This window comes from Aythya fuligula, chromosome 3 (genome assembly GCF_009819795.1).
Source record: "Aythya fuligula isolate bAytFul2 chromosome 3, bAytFul2.pri, whole genome shotgun sequence".
NCBI classification, from domain to species: domain Eukaryota; kingdom Metazoa; phylum Chordata; class Aves; order Anseriformes; family Anatidae; genus Aythya; species Aythya fuligula.
In genome coordinates, this window is record NC_045561.1 from 115,504,913 (window position 1) to 115,517,388 (window position 12,476).

Consider the following 12,476-nt stretch of genomic DNA (forward strand, 5'->3'; position numbering starts at 1 on the left):
TATAATTAGGCAAGATGAATCCAAATGCTACCAATCCATGTGTCAAATGGACATAGGAAGACAAGCCACAAAACACCTTCTGAATTGCTGGAATGAATATACCTGCATTTAATTTTACTATTTCTAAATGAAACTACTAAGAGAGGAGTTGGTTGCCCCCACAAAGAACCAAAGACTGACAGTCTTTATATTAAAAAATAATAAAAATAAAATAATAACAACAAAACCTTGCCTCAGTACTTTGTGGTACACAAAATATCCCCAGCTATGTTATTTATGTCAGATTAAGGCCTTGGTTATGGAAGCAGGAGAACCAAAGCTGTTAAAAAGCAAGACACAGAAAGCAGACATCCAATAGAGCCTTTCTGGAGTTCAGACCTACCAATCTCCGAAGCTCTAGGAGGCTCAATAGCTACCAGCTTGGGCTGAACTCTCAGGAAGATGCCTTCTCCTGTGCTGGCATTGAGTGCGAAGCCATAAGGTCTCACTAGCAATGTCAAAAGGTAGACTCCAACTGGCAGCCTCTCCATATTGCAGACAACTTCAGTTCGATTCAAAGTTACGATGTGGCAGGTTGTGTTGTTCACCTCTACCTGAAGGGTAGTGTTCTGCTCAGTGAAGCCAGCACCCCTGATAACTACTGTGGCCTGAGATCCGTCATCTGAAGGAATAAAATCAAAAAAATGATTCATGAATTTTTGAGTATCGATGCACAAGATTTACTTTTAACCAACAGTTAAGAGTTTTTAGCATCTTCATCGGCACATCCTGGAAACTAGAACACTGATGATCTTCTCATTGACCCCCATAATGCCTATTTCTGTTTGTTCCTGCCCAGCTACTACCTTTTTCTTAACTTTTAATTAAAAATAATTTGAACCAAGCCACCTTTTGCTCTGTTAAGCACCAAGCCTACCACTATTTCTCTCAAATTTGTGCTTCTACCATCCTCTTGCCTGTGCAAAACCATATTTGCACTACATATGCTCTAAGACCCAAACTGATCTTTACTTTATAAAATGCAGTTTCCCTAAAATCAGAGCTTTTTAAAAGAACACACAAAGTCATCAACAATCAACCGACCTTTTTCACAGAGACATGTTTCTCCCAATTTGTGCAGACACAAAACCCCGTTACCTGTTGAATACTCCACATCACTGACTAAGGGTGTCATTTCCTGGCTGAACTGGAAAGAGCACAAACCAGAACAGGTTGCAGGGACATCATTCACCACCACCACCACCTGGAAATAGAGAGAAAGGTTACCCCTAAAGCAGTGAAGGAGGTGTTTTCCAAAGCCACATCTACCTGGCAGACAGCCCAGCATTGCTTCAGCTACAGAAAACAGCCTGACTGCACCAGCACACATCATCATCAGACAGCAATTTATCCTACTGAAGTCTCATTACAAATTTCATTACAAAGCTTGCTAGGACTCATTTAGACAAAGCAGAGCACAGTGTTAGAAGCTGTATCCCCAACCTTTCTCAGTGTCTGCGGGATCTTATCTCCCATCTCTCTGAGACCTACAACTCTTCACCACTCCTCTTCTCCTAGTTGCCCATTGAAGATCCTACTTGCCATACACCATTTATTTCCACCTCACTTTGGAAAGAAGTTTATTATGTTTTAAAGCACCTTGCAAGACTGATTATAACTTTTCCCAGATTGCATCTATTCAGCATGTAGCCCTCAATTTTTAATTCCTCATTGCTCATGCTAAAACACAACAGCTGGGCCATGACCTTGATCTCTGACATCAACTCCTTTCTCAGAAGACTAAACTGGCAAAGCATAAGGCAAAGGAGAGCCCTACTTTTCCTTCTCACAGAAGTTGTCCTGGTGTTGCCAGGACATCCTGACACCCATGACACAAATGCTTACAAATAAAAACATGCTGTCTCCAGGAGGGGGGGGAAAAAAAAAAAAAAAAAAAGGCAGGATGACCTAGCCCCAGCTGCTGCTGAAGCCCTACAGCTGGGCTTTGAGCACTTGAGCACATCCAGCATTGCACTGTTATCAGTACAGCACCCCGCAGACTTTGCTGGAGGCAAATTCAGCAGGGCATGCTGGTCTGCAACATTTGTCTGTCCAGCAAACTTGTTCAGCCAGGAAGCCTTCCTTGTTTCTTTCACACATGAAGAATCGAGATCCACAAAGACCAACGGACCTGGCCAGCCTGAAAACTGATACCACATTTTACAGATCTGACTGGTTTATGGCAAAGCACAGAACAGATTTCTGAAAGCATTTAGCAGCAGAAGTGGGCCCCTGAATACCAGTTAGACTCCTGGATCTACAGGACTTGCGTGAATCAGTAGTAAGTATGACAGCACATTAACTCACCTGTGTTTTGTTATTGAAAGTAGCAAGCATGTCCCCAAAAATGGGCCCAATAAACACACCCCCATCATAAATCACACGACTAGAAATAGTTGGCTTCAGACCAGTGAGGTTTTCAGCAGAGACCTGGCAAAGAAAACCAATTAGTTTATCACTACCCCATCCTGTGATTTGAGTTTAAAACCATTCCCCCAAAGTTCATACAGAGTCACTACAAGGTGGCAAATAACTCCTGGAAACCTCTTCTCAAGCTTGACTCTTATCTCCAGGTTTGAGTTTTCATTACTCAAGTCCTCAAAACACCTCTCTGTTCCCATCCCCACCTTGCAAGCTAGAAACTGGAGGTAAAGAGAAGCAGGAACCAGATTTACAAATATGTTTCTAAGTCAATAAAATCATTTGAAATTTGGCTTTGAAATGTGTTTTAACATCTGCTTCTCAAAGACATGACTTTGGGTGAAACAAGGGCCTGTACTACTCCTAAAGATGCTCAAGCTTTTCCTTGTCATCCACCAAGCCATAGTCTTGAGCACAGAACCTTGTTGCTTCTTTGAAGATAATTTAACATTTGTAGAAGATGGATATACAAAGAAATAGGGTTTCTTTTGGGGGGAAGAGGAACTTAATTTGAGTCTTTATTCAAAACAGACCGTTCTACCTGACACAAACTTAAACATGATAAATCTTGAGATGGGAGAATGTGAACTGGACCTTCATTTGAGACTTATGAGAACCAGATATGAACCCAATATGATTAGAAAAGTTCCCAGGGAAAAAAAAAAAAAAAAAAAAAAAAAAAAAAAAGAAAGAAAATAAAAGACCTTTCTGGAAATGATATCACAAACCTTTACTGAGCTTCAGATATGGTACTGAAATATTATTGTGATTATAATAGTTTTCATTTCTGTATAACATTCCTTATTGTGCAGAACTGCAACAAAACACGGAAATTGCTTTCTTGCCTCATGATTTTGAAGAGCCAATTTCTCTTCCTGTTACTACAATTGTTTTTTTAATCATCTAATCTGGAGTTAAGCTGCTGTTGCTTAAGCTACCACAGGTGCTCACGTAAAAACAAACACCAAGAGAATGAATCAGCTGTGGCCAAAGACATTGAATGGGGTTTAAAATGGACGTTAGTAAAAGAAATTACTGTACACTGATAACATTGGGCAAGTCCCCAGTTTTTCTTTTCCAAGTGAGTGTCCAAATGCTTTCATAACAAGAGTTTGAGTCTTTGGTCACAACAAAGTCACTGGCTTTGAAGTATGGGGCTGTAGAGTTATCTGTGTTGTCTTGCAGAAGCTTGCGGAGATGGTGGGAGGAGATGTGCACGGAGACACCTGCAAAAGACATCATAAAGCCATGGATACCATCATCCCTTTGAGAGCACATCCTCCAGCTCATAGAAAAGAAAGATGTTTCATTTTTAGTACAAGAATGGGATGGTTCAAACCTCTGACTACAAAAAAGCAGTAGGGGGAAGTTTGCTGGATCTCAAATGTCAAAAAGACCTGCACTATTTAATCTAGGAACTTCATGAATATTCTCAGGTTGCATTTTCTTATTCTGTGATTTAACTTTTTAGCTGAATCACCATTTCCTCAGTCAAGAGCTTTATTGTTGGCCTTGCTCAGATTAACCTGCTTGTTTTCGTTCCAAGACTCTTCACAAGAAAACCTAGCATGTCTAAAGGGTGAAAAATTCTAGTCAAGCAATTGTACACATGAAAGTTTTTTGGTATCTTCAAAGCAAATATCAATCCTGGTAAACCCAGCAGAAGATGAATTTCCTGGTAAACCGCAAGGGTCTTGCTTGCAGGCAAGAGTTAATGAATGCAGGAGGAAACCCCAGGGGAGAATTATTCATTGAAAATTTGCAAAGTTTCTGGCAATGGAGAAAAGTTGTGGCTTGGGGAAATACCAGCACTGTCATAAAGAGGACAAGAAGTATATGTGCTGTAGAAACAGAGCAATGAAACCTTGGGATGCAAAATCCCTGTTCAGACTGATCCAAAGATATATCACGTTAAGGTATTTTCTAGAGGATGTGTGCATTTTGGAACAATCCCGTGGCTAATATCTAGAAATACTGCCCTCCATATAATCTTTAACTCCTCTCTTGGAGGACATCAGGTTGCAAAGATGCAACTACCACAATGCATTTAACCTGCCAATCTATACCCTGAGCATTTCCAAGGCTTGTTTGTTCTCTCATCTTCACTTGGCTTGCTGCAAAAGGAATCCAGGACCTGTACTCACATCATATATTACCTGAAATCACCGTGCCAGCCAAGTGGATGCGGAAGGTCCCTCCAATAGGTGGAGATGACTTTTGCAGCCTCTGAGTAATGACACTGACTCTCACATCCTCTGTGGAGACGTAGAGGTAGCCAACCTCCTCAGAGCCCTCGCAAAGCAAAGCACCTCTGTGTGACAGAGAGACCACAGTAAAACAAGAGCAGTCAGGACCCCCACTTGTGACACCTCTGTGCCACCAGCAGAAGAGGGTCACCTGATGTGTGCATAACTCTTGAATGACCTAAGGAAAGCACATTTGTAGCTGTAATAGGCTTGGATACTCTCAGCTTATATTCCCATGATGCAAGTATTGCATACAATAGAAAATGATGAAAACCACCTTTTTTACCTATGATAGGGAAAAAAAAAAAAAAAAAAATCAAAAAAAAGCACCAAGTACAACTGAATCCTGTCCCACAACAGGCATTTCTGTGGATCAATTCAATGCAGAGAGATTCAATCAAAATTTTAGCATCCCCAAATAATAGCAAGGAACACAAGCAAATATCTCATATCAGAGCTCATCCAAAGCCTAATTTCTAAAATTTAAAATATTCTCTCCCTTGCCACTATGTTTTTTTTTCCAAAAAAACATTTTTTTTTTTTCTGTGGTACAATGATGCCACCATGTGGTTAAGAGTCTGGTTAACAGCTAAAGTCTCAGTCCAGCCACGACTTCTGCACAGCAAAATTCGCAAATCCAAAACCAAAAAACACTGAGCCTTCTTATCTGACCTACAGGCAGTGTGAACTTCACGGATAGCTAATATTCCTGCCCCGATCACACAAATTTGTGTTAAAACAAAGCACAGCATGCACTCAGTTAAGAGAAAGAGCCAGTTTTGTTTTGAATATATCCAAAAAAAGTGTGCAGCCCACACACTTTTAAAGCTTGTGATCATTTATGTTTTGAGTCTACCTGGTTCCAACATCACACTGATTTCTCTTACATCTTCCTCTGAGATGCAAACACCCAGCAGTGCCAAGCACTTTTTCCTGATGAGAGGTACTATAATCAATTTATCTCTTAATCCTCTTTTTTGATAAACGGAACAGATTGAGCTTCCTACACCTTTTCCTCCCAGGCATTTTCTTCAGTTCTATAATCATGCTTATGGCTTTCTTTCCCAGATTTTCTAAAACCCTTTGAAAAAAAGATGTGCTCATCAGTGCTGTATGTAGCATTCTAATGCCAGTCTTAAGGCTACACACAGATGTAAAAATATCTCCCCTTTCTTGATTAAACCTCTGTTTATACACAAAACTCACAGATATCTCCCTTTATTCTCATCCTTGTCTTCACTATTGGTGGTTTCATGCTAAAATACCACATCAGTTGCATCTGACTCTGGCAATTAAATGCGCTTTTCAAGGTGACACTTCAAGTCAAATCCTTCTATGCTGTGCTGGCTCTCTAAATTGACCTCTACAAAATACCTAGGTCTTAATGTGGTTTAACGTTTATCAAATGATATCTTAGATTTGTGCTCTGCAGGACAATGGTCTGAAGTGCTGCTGAGCAGATAACATGTTGGGAAAACAAACTGCATCATGTTGGCCATTTCCTTTGTGAGAACTGGGACTACGTTTGTGAACCCCAAGGGAAGAAGGATGAATTCACCAAAGCCATGGATTTCACCAGGCAGTGCAAAGATTTTGCTGTTCTGAGAATGAGACCTTAGAGCCTAATTTACCTCCAATCTAAACCACCTCTAACAGAAGAATTTAGCTGTCTTCAGAGCGGTCAGAACTAATGACACATTGCTTTGTTTCTACTTGAAGAAGGAGACACCACATAGTAAGAAACCAACTTAAGTTATAGCAGACTGAGGTTCACTTTCTGAAGGGGTGCTGCTTCTACATGATCGACACAGCTCAGAGCATCCAGAACATGCTGAGACCAAAATCTGGTATCCTAATAAAGAGCTGAATGCCATCTACTGAATACAGCTATATGGGCAATCTGCAGCAGCCTGACCACAGCCTGAACATAGGTCATCTGAGATGCCTAGAGGAGAAAACTCCAAAGAAAGCACATGGATTGCTAAGCAGGACAAGACTCATGACTCTTATGTTCTGTCTGAGAAGACAACAAGCTCCAGACGCATCAGCAGGAACGTGAAGAGATAATTATAAGGCATGAGGTAATGTCACACTCCCTACCTTAGGGAGAGAAGGGGCAAACTGGCACCACAGCCAGAGGCCAGCCAGGACACATTGTAAGTGGGAGAAGATCCCACCACAGTCACTGCTTCTATTATCCTCCCATCTAGCCAAGGTGGCTTGGGATCCCTCTGAGAAACTGAAAGAGAAAGAGTACAAGCATTCATCAGATACAGGAGAACAGATGTTAGTATGTATAGGTTATTTCCATTTCAGAGCTGGAAACATATCTAACTTTTTTCTTTTTCTTTCTTTCTTTTTTTTTTTTTTTGTGGTTGACATTTTTGTTTTTTGGCAGGGGAAGAGCATTCAAGAGTTACATTTATAGAAACACATTTTCAAAGACACCAAGAAGGCTGATGTTTGGCAATTACTTCTTGATTGTTTTCACACACAAAACAAAAAAAAAACGTCAGTCAAAGGAAATAAAGGAGATTGTTGTGTCTGTTATGAAACACCCTTCCCCTTTGGAATAATTTTAACTGGACCCATCATTAAAGCTTAGCAGGGAAGAACCTGAAAAGACAACCATATTAACAAGAATTTTAAAACTGACTCTTTTACCAGTTACAGCTCTGTCTGTCATGATGACTTCATCGAGGTAAAATGACCCAGGGGTTTCCTTTTGCAGCGTAGGACTCAGCAAGTCAATCTGATGCACAAACACCGGGGAGGTGGCAGGGAGGTCCTGGAGTAGCGTGGAGTGATTCACACATCCCCTCCAGACGTCGGTGCAGGTGAACATCCAGCTAGAAGACAACAAGGTTGTGCAATCCCTGTTTTGCTGCGGGGTAGTTACAGTAACTGAATTCAGAGGTGCTTTGTGAAGCTTTCAGATGACCTCGGGTGCTGCTGTTATTACCCATACACGACACGTTCACTCAGTGGCCTGTGGTCACTCTCTACAAGTCTCGGTTGGATGCCCCACAGAAATAAACCTTTAGATATCTACTTAAGCATCCTCCTGCACCACGAGTCTGCATGTGGGAATGACTACTACTGCTCTATTTTTGGTAAAAGCACAGCCACAGCATCAGTGACCTCAACAGAGGTTAATCCAGAGTTCAGATCCTTTTGGAATTCCAGACAACTGCTCAATGCCCCCAGCTCTCTCCATCATGTAGTAACATCACACCAAGCCCCCTCCTCCTTTTCAGAGGCACACACACTCCTCACAAACCTTACAGAGAACCCAGGCTTCCAACTTCACTTTCTGAAGTTCTGGTTTTTTTTCTGAAGTTGTGGGTTTTTTGTTTGTTTTTGTGCATGTAAGCATATCTGCAGGGTTGTTTTTTGTTTGGTTGTATTTGGTTGGTTGTTTTTTTTTAAAAAAAAAAAATCTGCCTGCCCGTAACTTCACATCACCAAGGTTTCCCACCAGTAATGTTTCTCACCCATATGTTCTAGGTGAAACAAAAATCAAAAACTACACCAACTTTCCAAGCTTTGTTAATGTTTTTGTGAGATCCCTGGAGGAAAAAAAAAAATAAATCATGTTTTTGTTTCACTGCCAGAAATCCTTTGAGTGTTGCCAAAGAAGCCAGGAACTTAAAATCTTCAGGAACTTTCTTGGGGCTTACTAAAGACAGAACAAACTCTCCAGCCAGTGTGGATTACTGTGGTGAAATAGTTTATGTAACAAGGAACATGCAAATCTACTCTAAAAGTCCTCAAAAACTATGTAAGCACATTCCAGGCATGTCTGTGCAGGGACACAGCGTGTGTCAGCTTTCCCCTATTGACAATTTATACCTAGACAAATAAGAACTTGCTGCTCCCTGTTTTCCTAGTATACCTCCTTACTATGTCATCTCTGTACTGTAAGTGCGTGGATACCTTTTGTGGTCGGTTTCATTGAAATCCCATAGGCAAGTGAGATTCCTCTTCACTGAACATAAAGAAACATTGGTGTAGGACACTGAGATATGAAAGATGCGGCTCATATGACCTTTATGTGCAAAACACACCTGAAAAAAATGAAAAAAAAAAAAAAAAAGAAGAAAAACATAAATTTGTATTTATAATGTCTGCAGAAGAGATTGTATCATGATTGAATCCTGGTTTACATTAGTAGGGAAGCATTTTGTTCAAGGTGAGCACTAAAGCCCACTCCCTAAGGACAGATTGCCCTAGAGGAGACAGGGCACTGGCACCCAGGTGGCCTTTGTGTCACCACATAGCCTCAGACTCCTCAGGCTTCAGTGAGATTTGAGGGCATAGGATAGCTGGGAAATGTCAACGGGGATTTCAAGTAGCTGAGGGTGAGGAAAGCAGACTGAAGGAGCTGGTGAGATAAAAAATTTGGGATGGGTGTCAGGTAGGGAAATAAGAGTAAAAGAGGTTTATGAAGGAGAGATGGAAGGAGTCTGGAAGGACTTTGGGAGGTTTGGGGAAGGAGTTTCTCCCTCCTTCTTCTTTTCTGTCAATCCCCAACTATTCACTTTCCCCCAGCTGGCAAGAAAGGGGTGACAGAAAGGGTTGAAATCATAAACATAATCCTATTAAGAGCAGATGTAGAAAACAGACAAAAAAAGTGATCCAGAGCAGACCCCCAGATATCAAGGTGGGTTTGTGGTTGTTTTGTTTTGGGGAAGTTGATTCTGTCAAGAATTGGCTATTCTCACATCTTCCATCCTCTCTTAACACCATCCCTCTTTTTCCTTTCTCTGCAGGGGCTGCATCCCCAGGAGCAGAGGCCAGACAGATGTATTAATCACAGAATCACAGAATTTTCTAGGTTGGAAGAGACCTCAGGATCATCGAGTCCAACCTCTGACCTAACGCTAACAGTCCCCACTAAACCATATCCCTAAGCTCTACATCTAAACGTCTTTTGAAGACTTCCAGGGATGGTGACTCCACCACTTCCCTGGGCAGCCTGTTCCAATGCCTCACAACCCTTTCAGTGAAGAAGTTCTTCCTAACATCTAACCTAAAACTCCCCTGGCTCAACTTAAGCCCATTCCCCCTCGTCCTGTCACCAGGCACGTGGGAGAACAGGCCAACCCCCACCTCGCTACAGCCTCCCTTGAGGTACCCATAGAGAGCGATAAGGTCGCCCCTGAGCCTCCTCTTCTCCAGGCTGAACAAACCCAGCTCCCTCAGCTGCTCCTCGTAGGACTTGTTCTCCAGACCCTTCACCAGCTTTGTTGCCCTTCTCTGTACCCGCTCAAGCACCTTGATGTCCTTCTTGTAGCGAGGGGCCCAAAACTGAACACAGTACTCGAGGTGCGGCCTCACCAGAGCTGAGTACAGGGGGACGATCATGGATATTAAGCAATATCCATGTATCGGGGACCTCAAATTGTTCTCCAAAGACATTGTCAACCAAAGACACTGCTCTGTCTACAAGCACAGCCCAAAGACACAGTCTTCTGCAGTTCTGTGGGAAATCTAAATAGACAGGATGATTTTACAATCCTGACTCGGCTCTGAGTATTCACTCCCCAGTACAATCGACTCAGCTAGAGCAGCCACTTACGTGTGTGTATTCAGTAAGATCGTATCTTGTTAGGGTTGATGGGGAAGTTTTCACCAGCTGGCTTGGTCTGCGAATGCTGAACCTCCCACAGAAGGGCTCCGTTCCACTGACAACATGTCCTGTGGTAACAGAGGCTCTTGTACCTGGCAGAAAAAAAAAAAAAAAAAAAAAGTGGGGATGAAAGACTTGAAAAGGATTCAGAAGACACCAGTACCATCAAGGTGTTCATGAAAATACAGGAAATGGGTTTCCAAAATTTGTCAGACACAGTCCTACCCTTGAGTAAATAGATGACAAAAATTTTCAGGGCTGTCAGAACCCTTAAACCAGGGGACAAAAGACAAGAGAGCATCAGATCCCTGAACTGACCAGTAAGCCTCATGGAAAATACCACTGTCTTTAGCCAGACAGAGTATGTTTGAGTAAAACCACCCATCTCTTCCAGAAAGCACCCAGGCAAGGCTGAAAATTGATATATAAAGCTACAGAGAATCCACCTTCCTCTTTAGGATTTTTGTTCCATTGAGTTATCAACCTTGCTGCCAAAAAGTTACTAGGATTCCTCCTGTTCCTAGTAAATAAAAGGCTTTCTTCCAACTGTACATACTGCATATTCATCTTTTCTTCCACTACGAGAAATAAAGCCTGCCAAGTGAAGTTAATACCAGAATCTTAAATCAAGGAGCTGTGATTCTTTACGCAAAGGGTGTTGGGCCTGTGGGAATCTCTGTTGGAAGATAGCATGAATGCAATTGTCAAGCTGTGTTCAAGAGCTACGTAAGCACAGGGAAGGGAGAACTTCTGAAGGTAGTTGAATGGAAAAAAAAAAAAAAAAAAAAAAAAAAAAAACTTGCTCAGGAAATTCATTGAATCAAAAATACTTCAGATCTAGAGAGAATTAATGGTGAGTTATTATACACGGTCATCCAATTTTTACTCTTCCCTAGGCATCCGTTTTGGTTTCTGCTGAAGGCAGCATGCTGGGCTAGATGGACCCTGGCTCCAAACACATCTGGCTGTTCTTTTACTATCCTGGAATCCATTCACCACAATTTCACCACAGTTCTGCCTTTAAATTTTCTACATTTTACAGCCATCAATGAAAACTCAAGTTCTCCTTTGTTCTATTTGCTACGTATCAGTTTTCCTTCCCACTTCACTGTTGAACCCCTGTTAACTTTTCTCTCTTTTGTTGGCAGAACTGGAGCACTGGGATCACATAATTAGGCTAAGAATGTCCAATCACTGTTTCCAGTTTTCTGCTTAATAATTCCCTTCATCCCCACCCACTCAAATGAAATCATTGCTTTCATCCACTCGGATGAGTCAGTCACCAAATATACATATTTCTGGCTGGGTCCTGTTCTCTCTGTCCTGAATACAAGGGCATAATGTGGGTTTTTTTTTTTTTTTTTAGACAATAGTGAACTTTTTGGCATAGGATTAGTATATGCTTATTGATATTGGAAATATAAAATAGAGTAAGCTTCTGATGTGTGCAATACTTTCATGTTAGAAAACCTTTTTTTTTTTTCTTTAAACAGAAGCCGATGTTTTATACCTTGCCTGACCTGCCAAGGATACCACAGATATGTGCATTGTTTCACTTCCAGTCATTGAGAAACACTGAAAGAAAGAGTCCTCTAGAGTTATAATCAGGCTATATCCTGAGCTATAGCTATGGGCTACACCAGATCTGCTTCCTCAGCACACATACTGAAACATGAATAATTTCACATGCCCCAGGACTTGCCTTTTTCATCTGTGCTCCTAATGTTTCTAACCACCAACACATATAACCTGCTTTGATAAGCTTGTTGCATCAGAATAAATACAAATAAATGTGTGCATAACTCCATTAAAAGTGTGAATTTACTGTCATTAAAAGTTTAAAGTACATTTATATCAGAGAAAGGAAAATAACTCTCACAGTAAATACTGCTTATTTGTTAAAGGAAATTACTACCTTCTTTCTCAAACCCATCATGGAAAAGGATTTTAGCAGAAGTTGGCTCCGTGTCACATCCTACTGAAAGAAGTTCCTCTATTGCTGTTTGGACCTTAAAGAAAAGTGAAAAGCAGTCACAGTACAAGGGTGCCTGGCTCAATTCAGCAGAGAGTTTCAACACGTGTCACTGCATTTTTCATCAGCTGTGGGCTGGTGACAAGGTGGCTCTGACCAAGCAGGT

At 41.4% G+C, this 12,476-nt stretch overlaps 1 protein-coding gene across 1 annotated transcript in view; it reads right to left on the reverse strand.

Annotated features, from left to right (window-relative positions):
• Window positions 1-12,476, reverse strand: part of PKHD1 (PKHD1 ciliary IPT domain containing fibrocystin/polyductin) — a 253,965-nt gene that overhangs the window by 221,030 nt on the left and 20,459 nt on the right. Inside the window, exons 17-26 of the mRNA XM_032185191.1 lie at window positions 12,254-12,347; window positions 10,288-10,430; window positions 8,643-8,773; window positions 7,371-7,555; window positions 6,807-6,945; window positions 4,617-4,771; window positions 3,502-3,686; window positions 2,347-2,469; window positions 1,138-1,243; window positions 383-661 (exon numbers count right to left, since the gene is read on the reverse strand). Coding sequence (XP_032041082.1) covers window positions 383-661; window positions 1,138-1,243; window positions 2,347-2,469; window positions 3,502-3,686; window positions 4,617-4,771; window positions 6,807-6,945; window positions 7,371-7,555; window positions 8,643-8,773; window positions 10,288-10,430; window positions 12,254-12,347 — 1,540 coding nt within the window. The remainder of the gene's footprint in view (window positions 1-382; window positions 662-1,137; window positions 1,244-2,346; window positions 2,470-3,501; window positions 3,687-4,616; window positions 4,772-6,806; window positions 6,946-7,370; window positions 7,556-8,642; window positions 8,774-10,287; window positions 10,431-12,253; window positions 12,348-12,476) is intronic.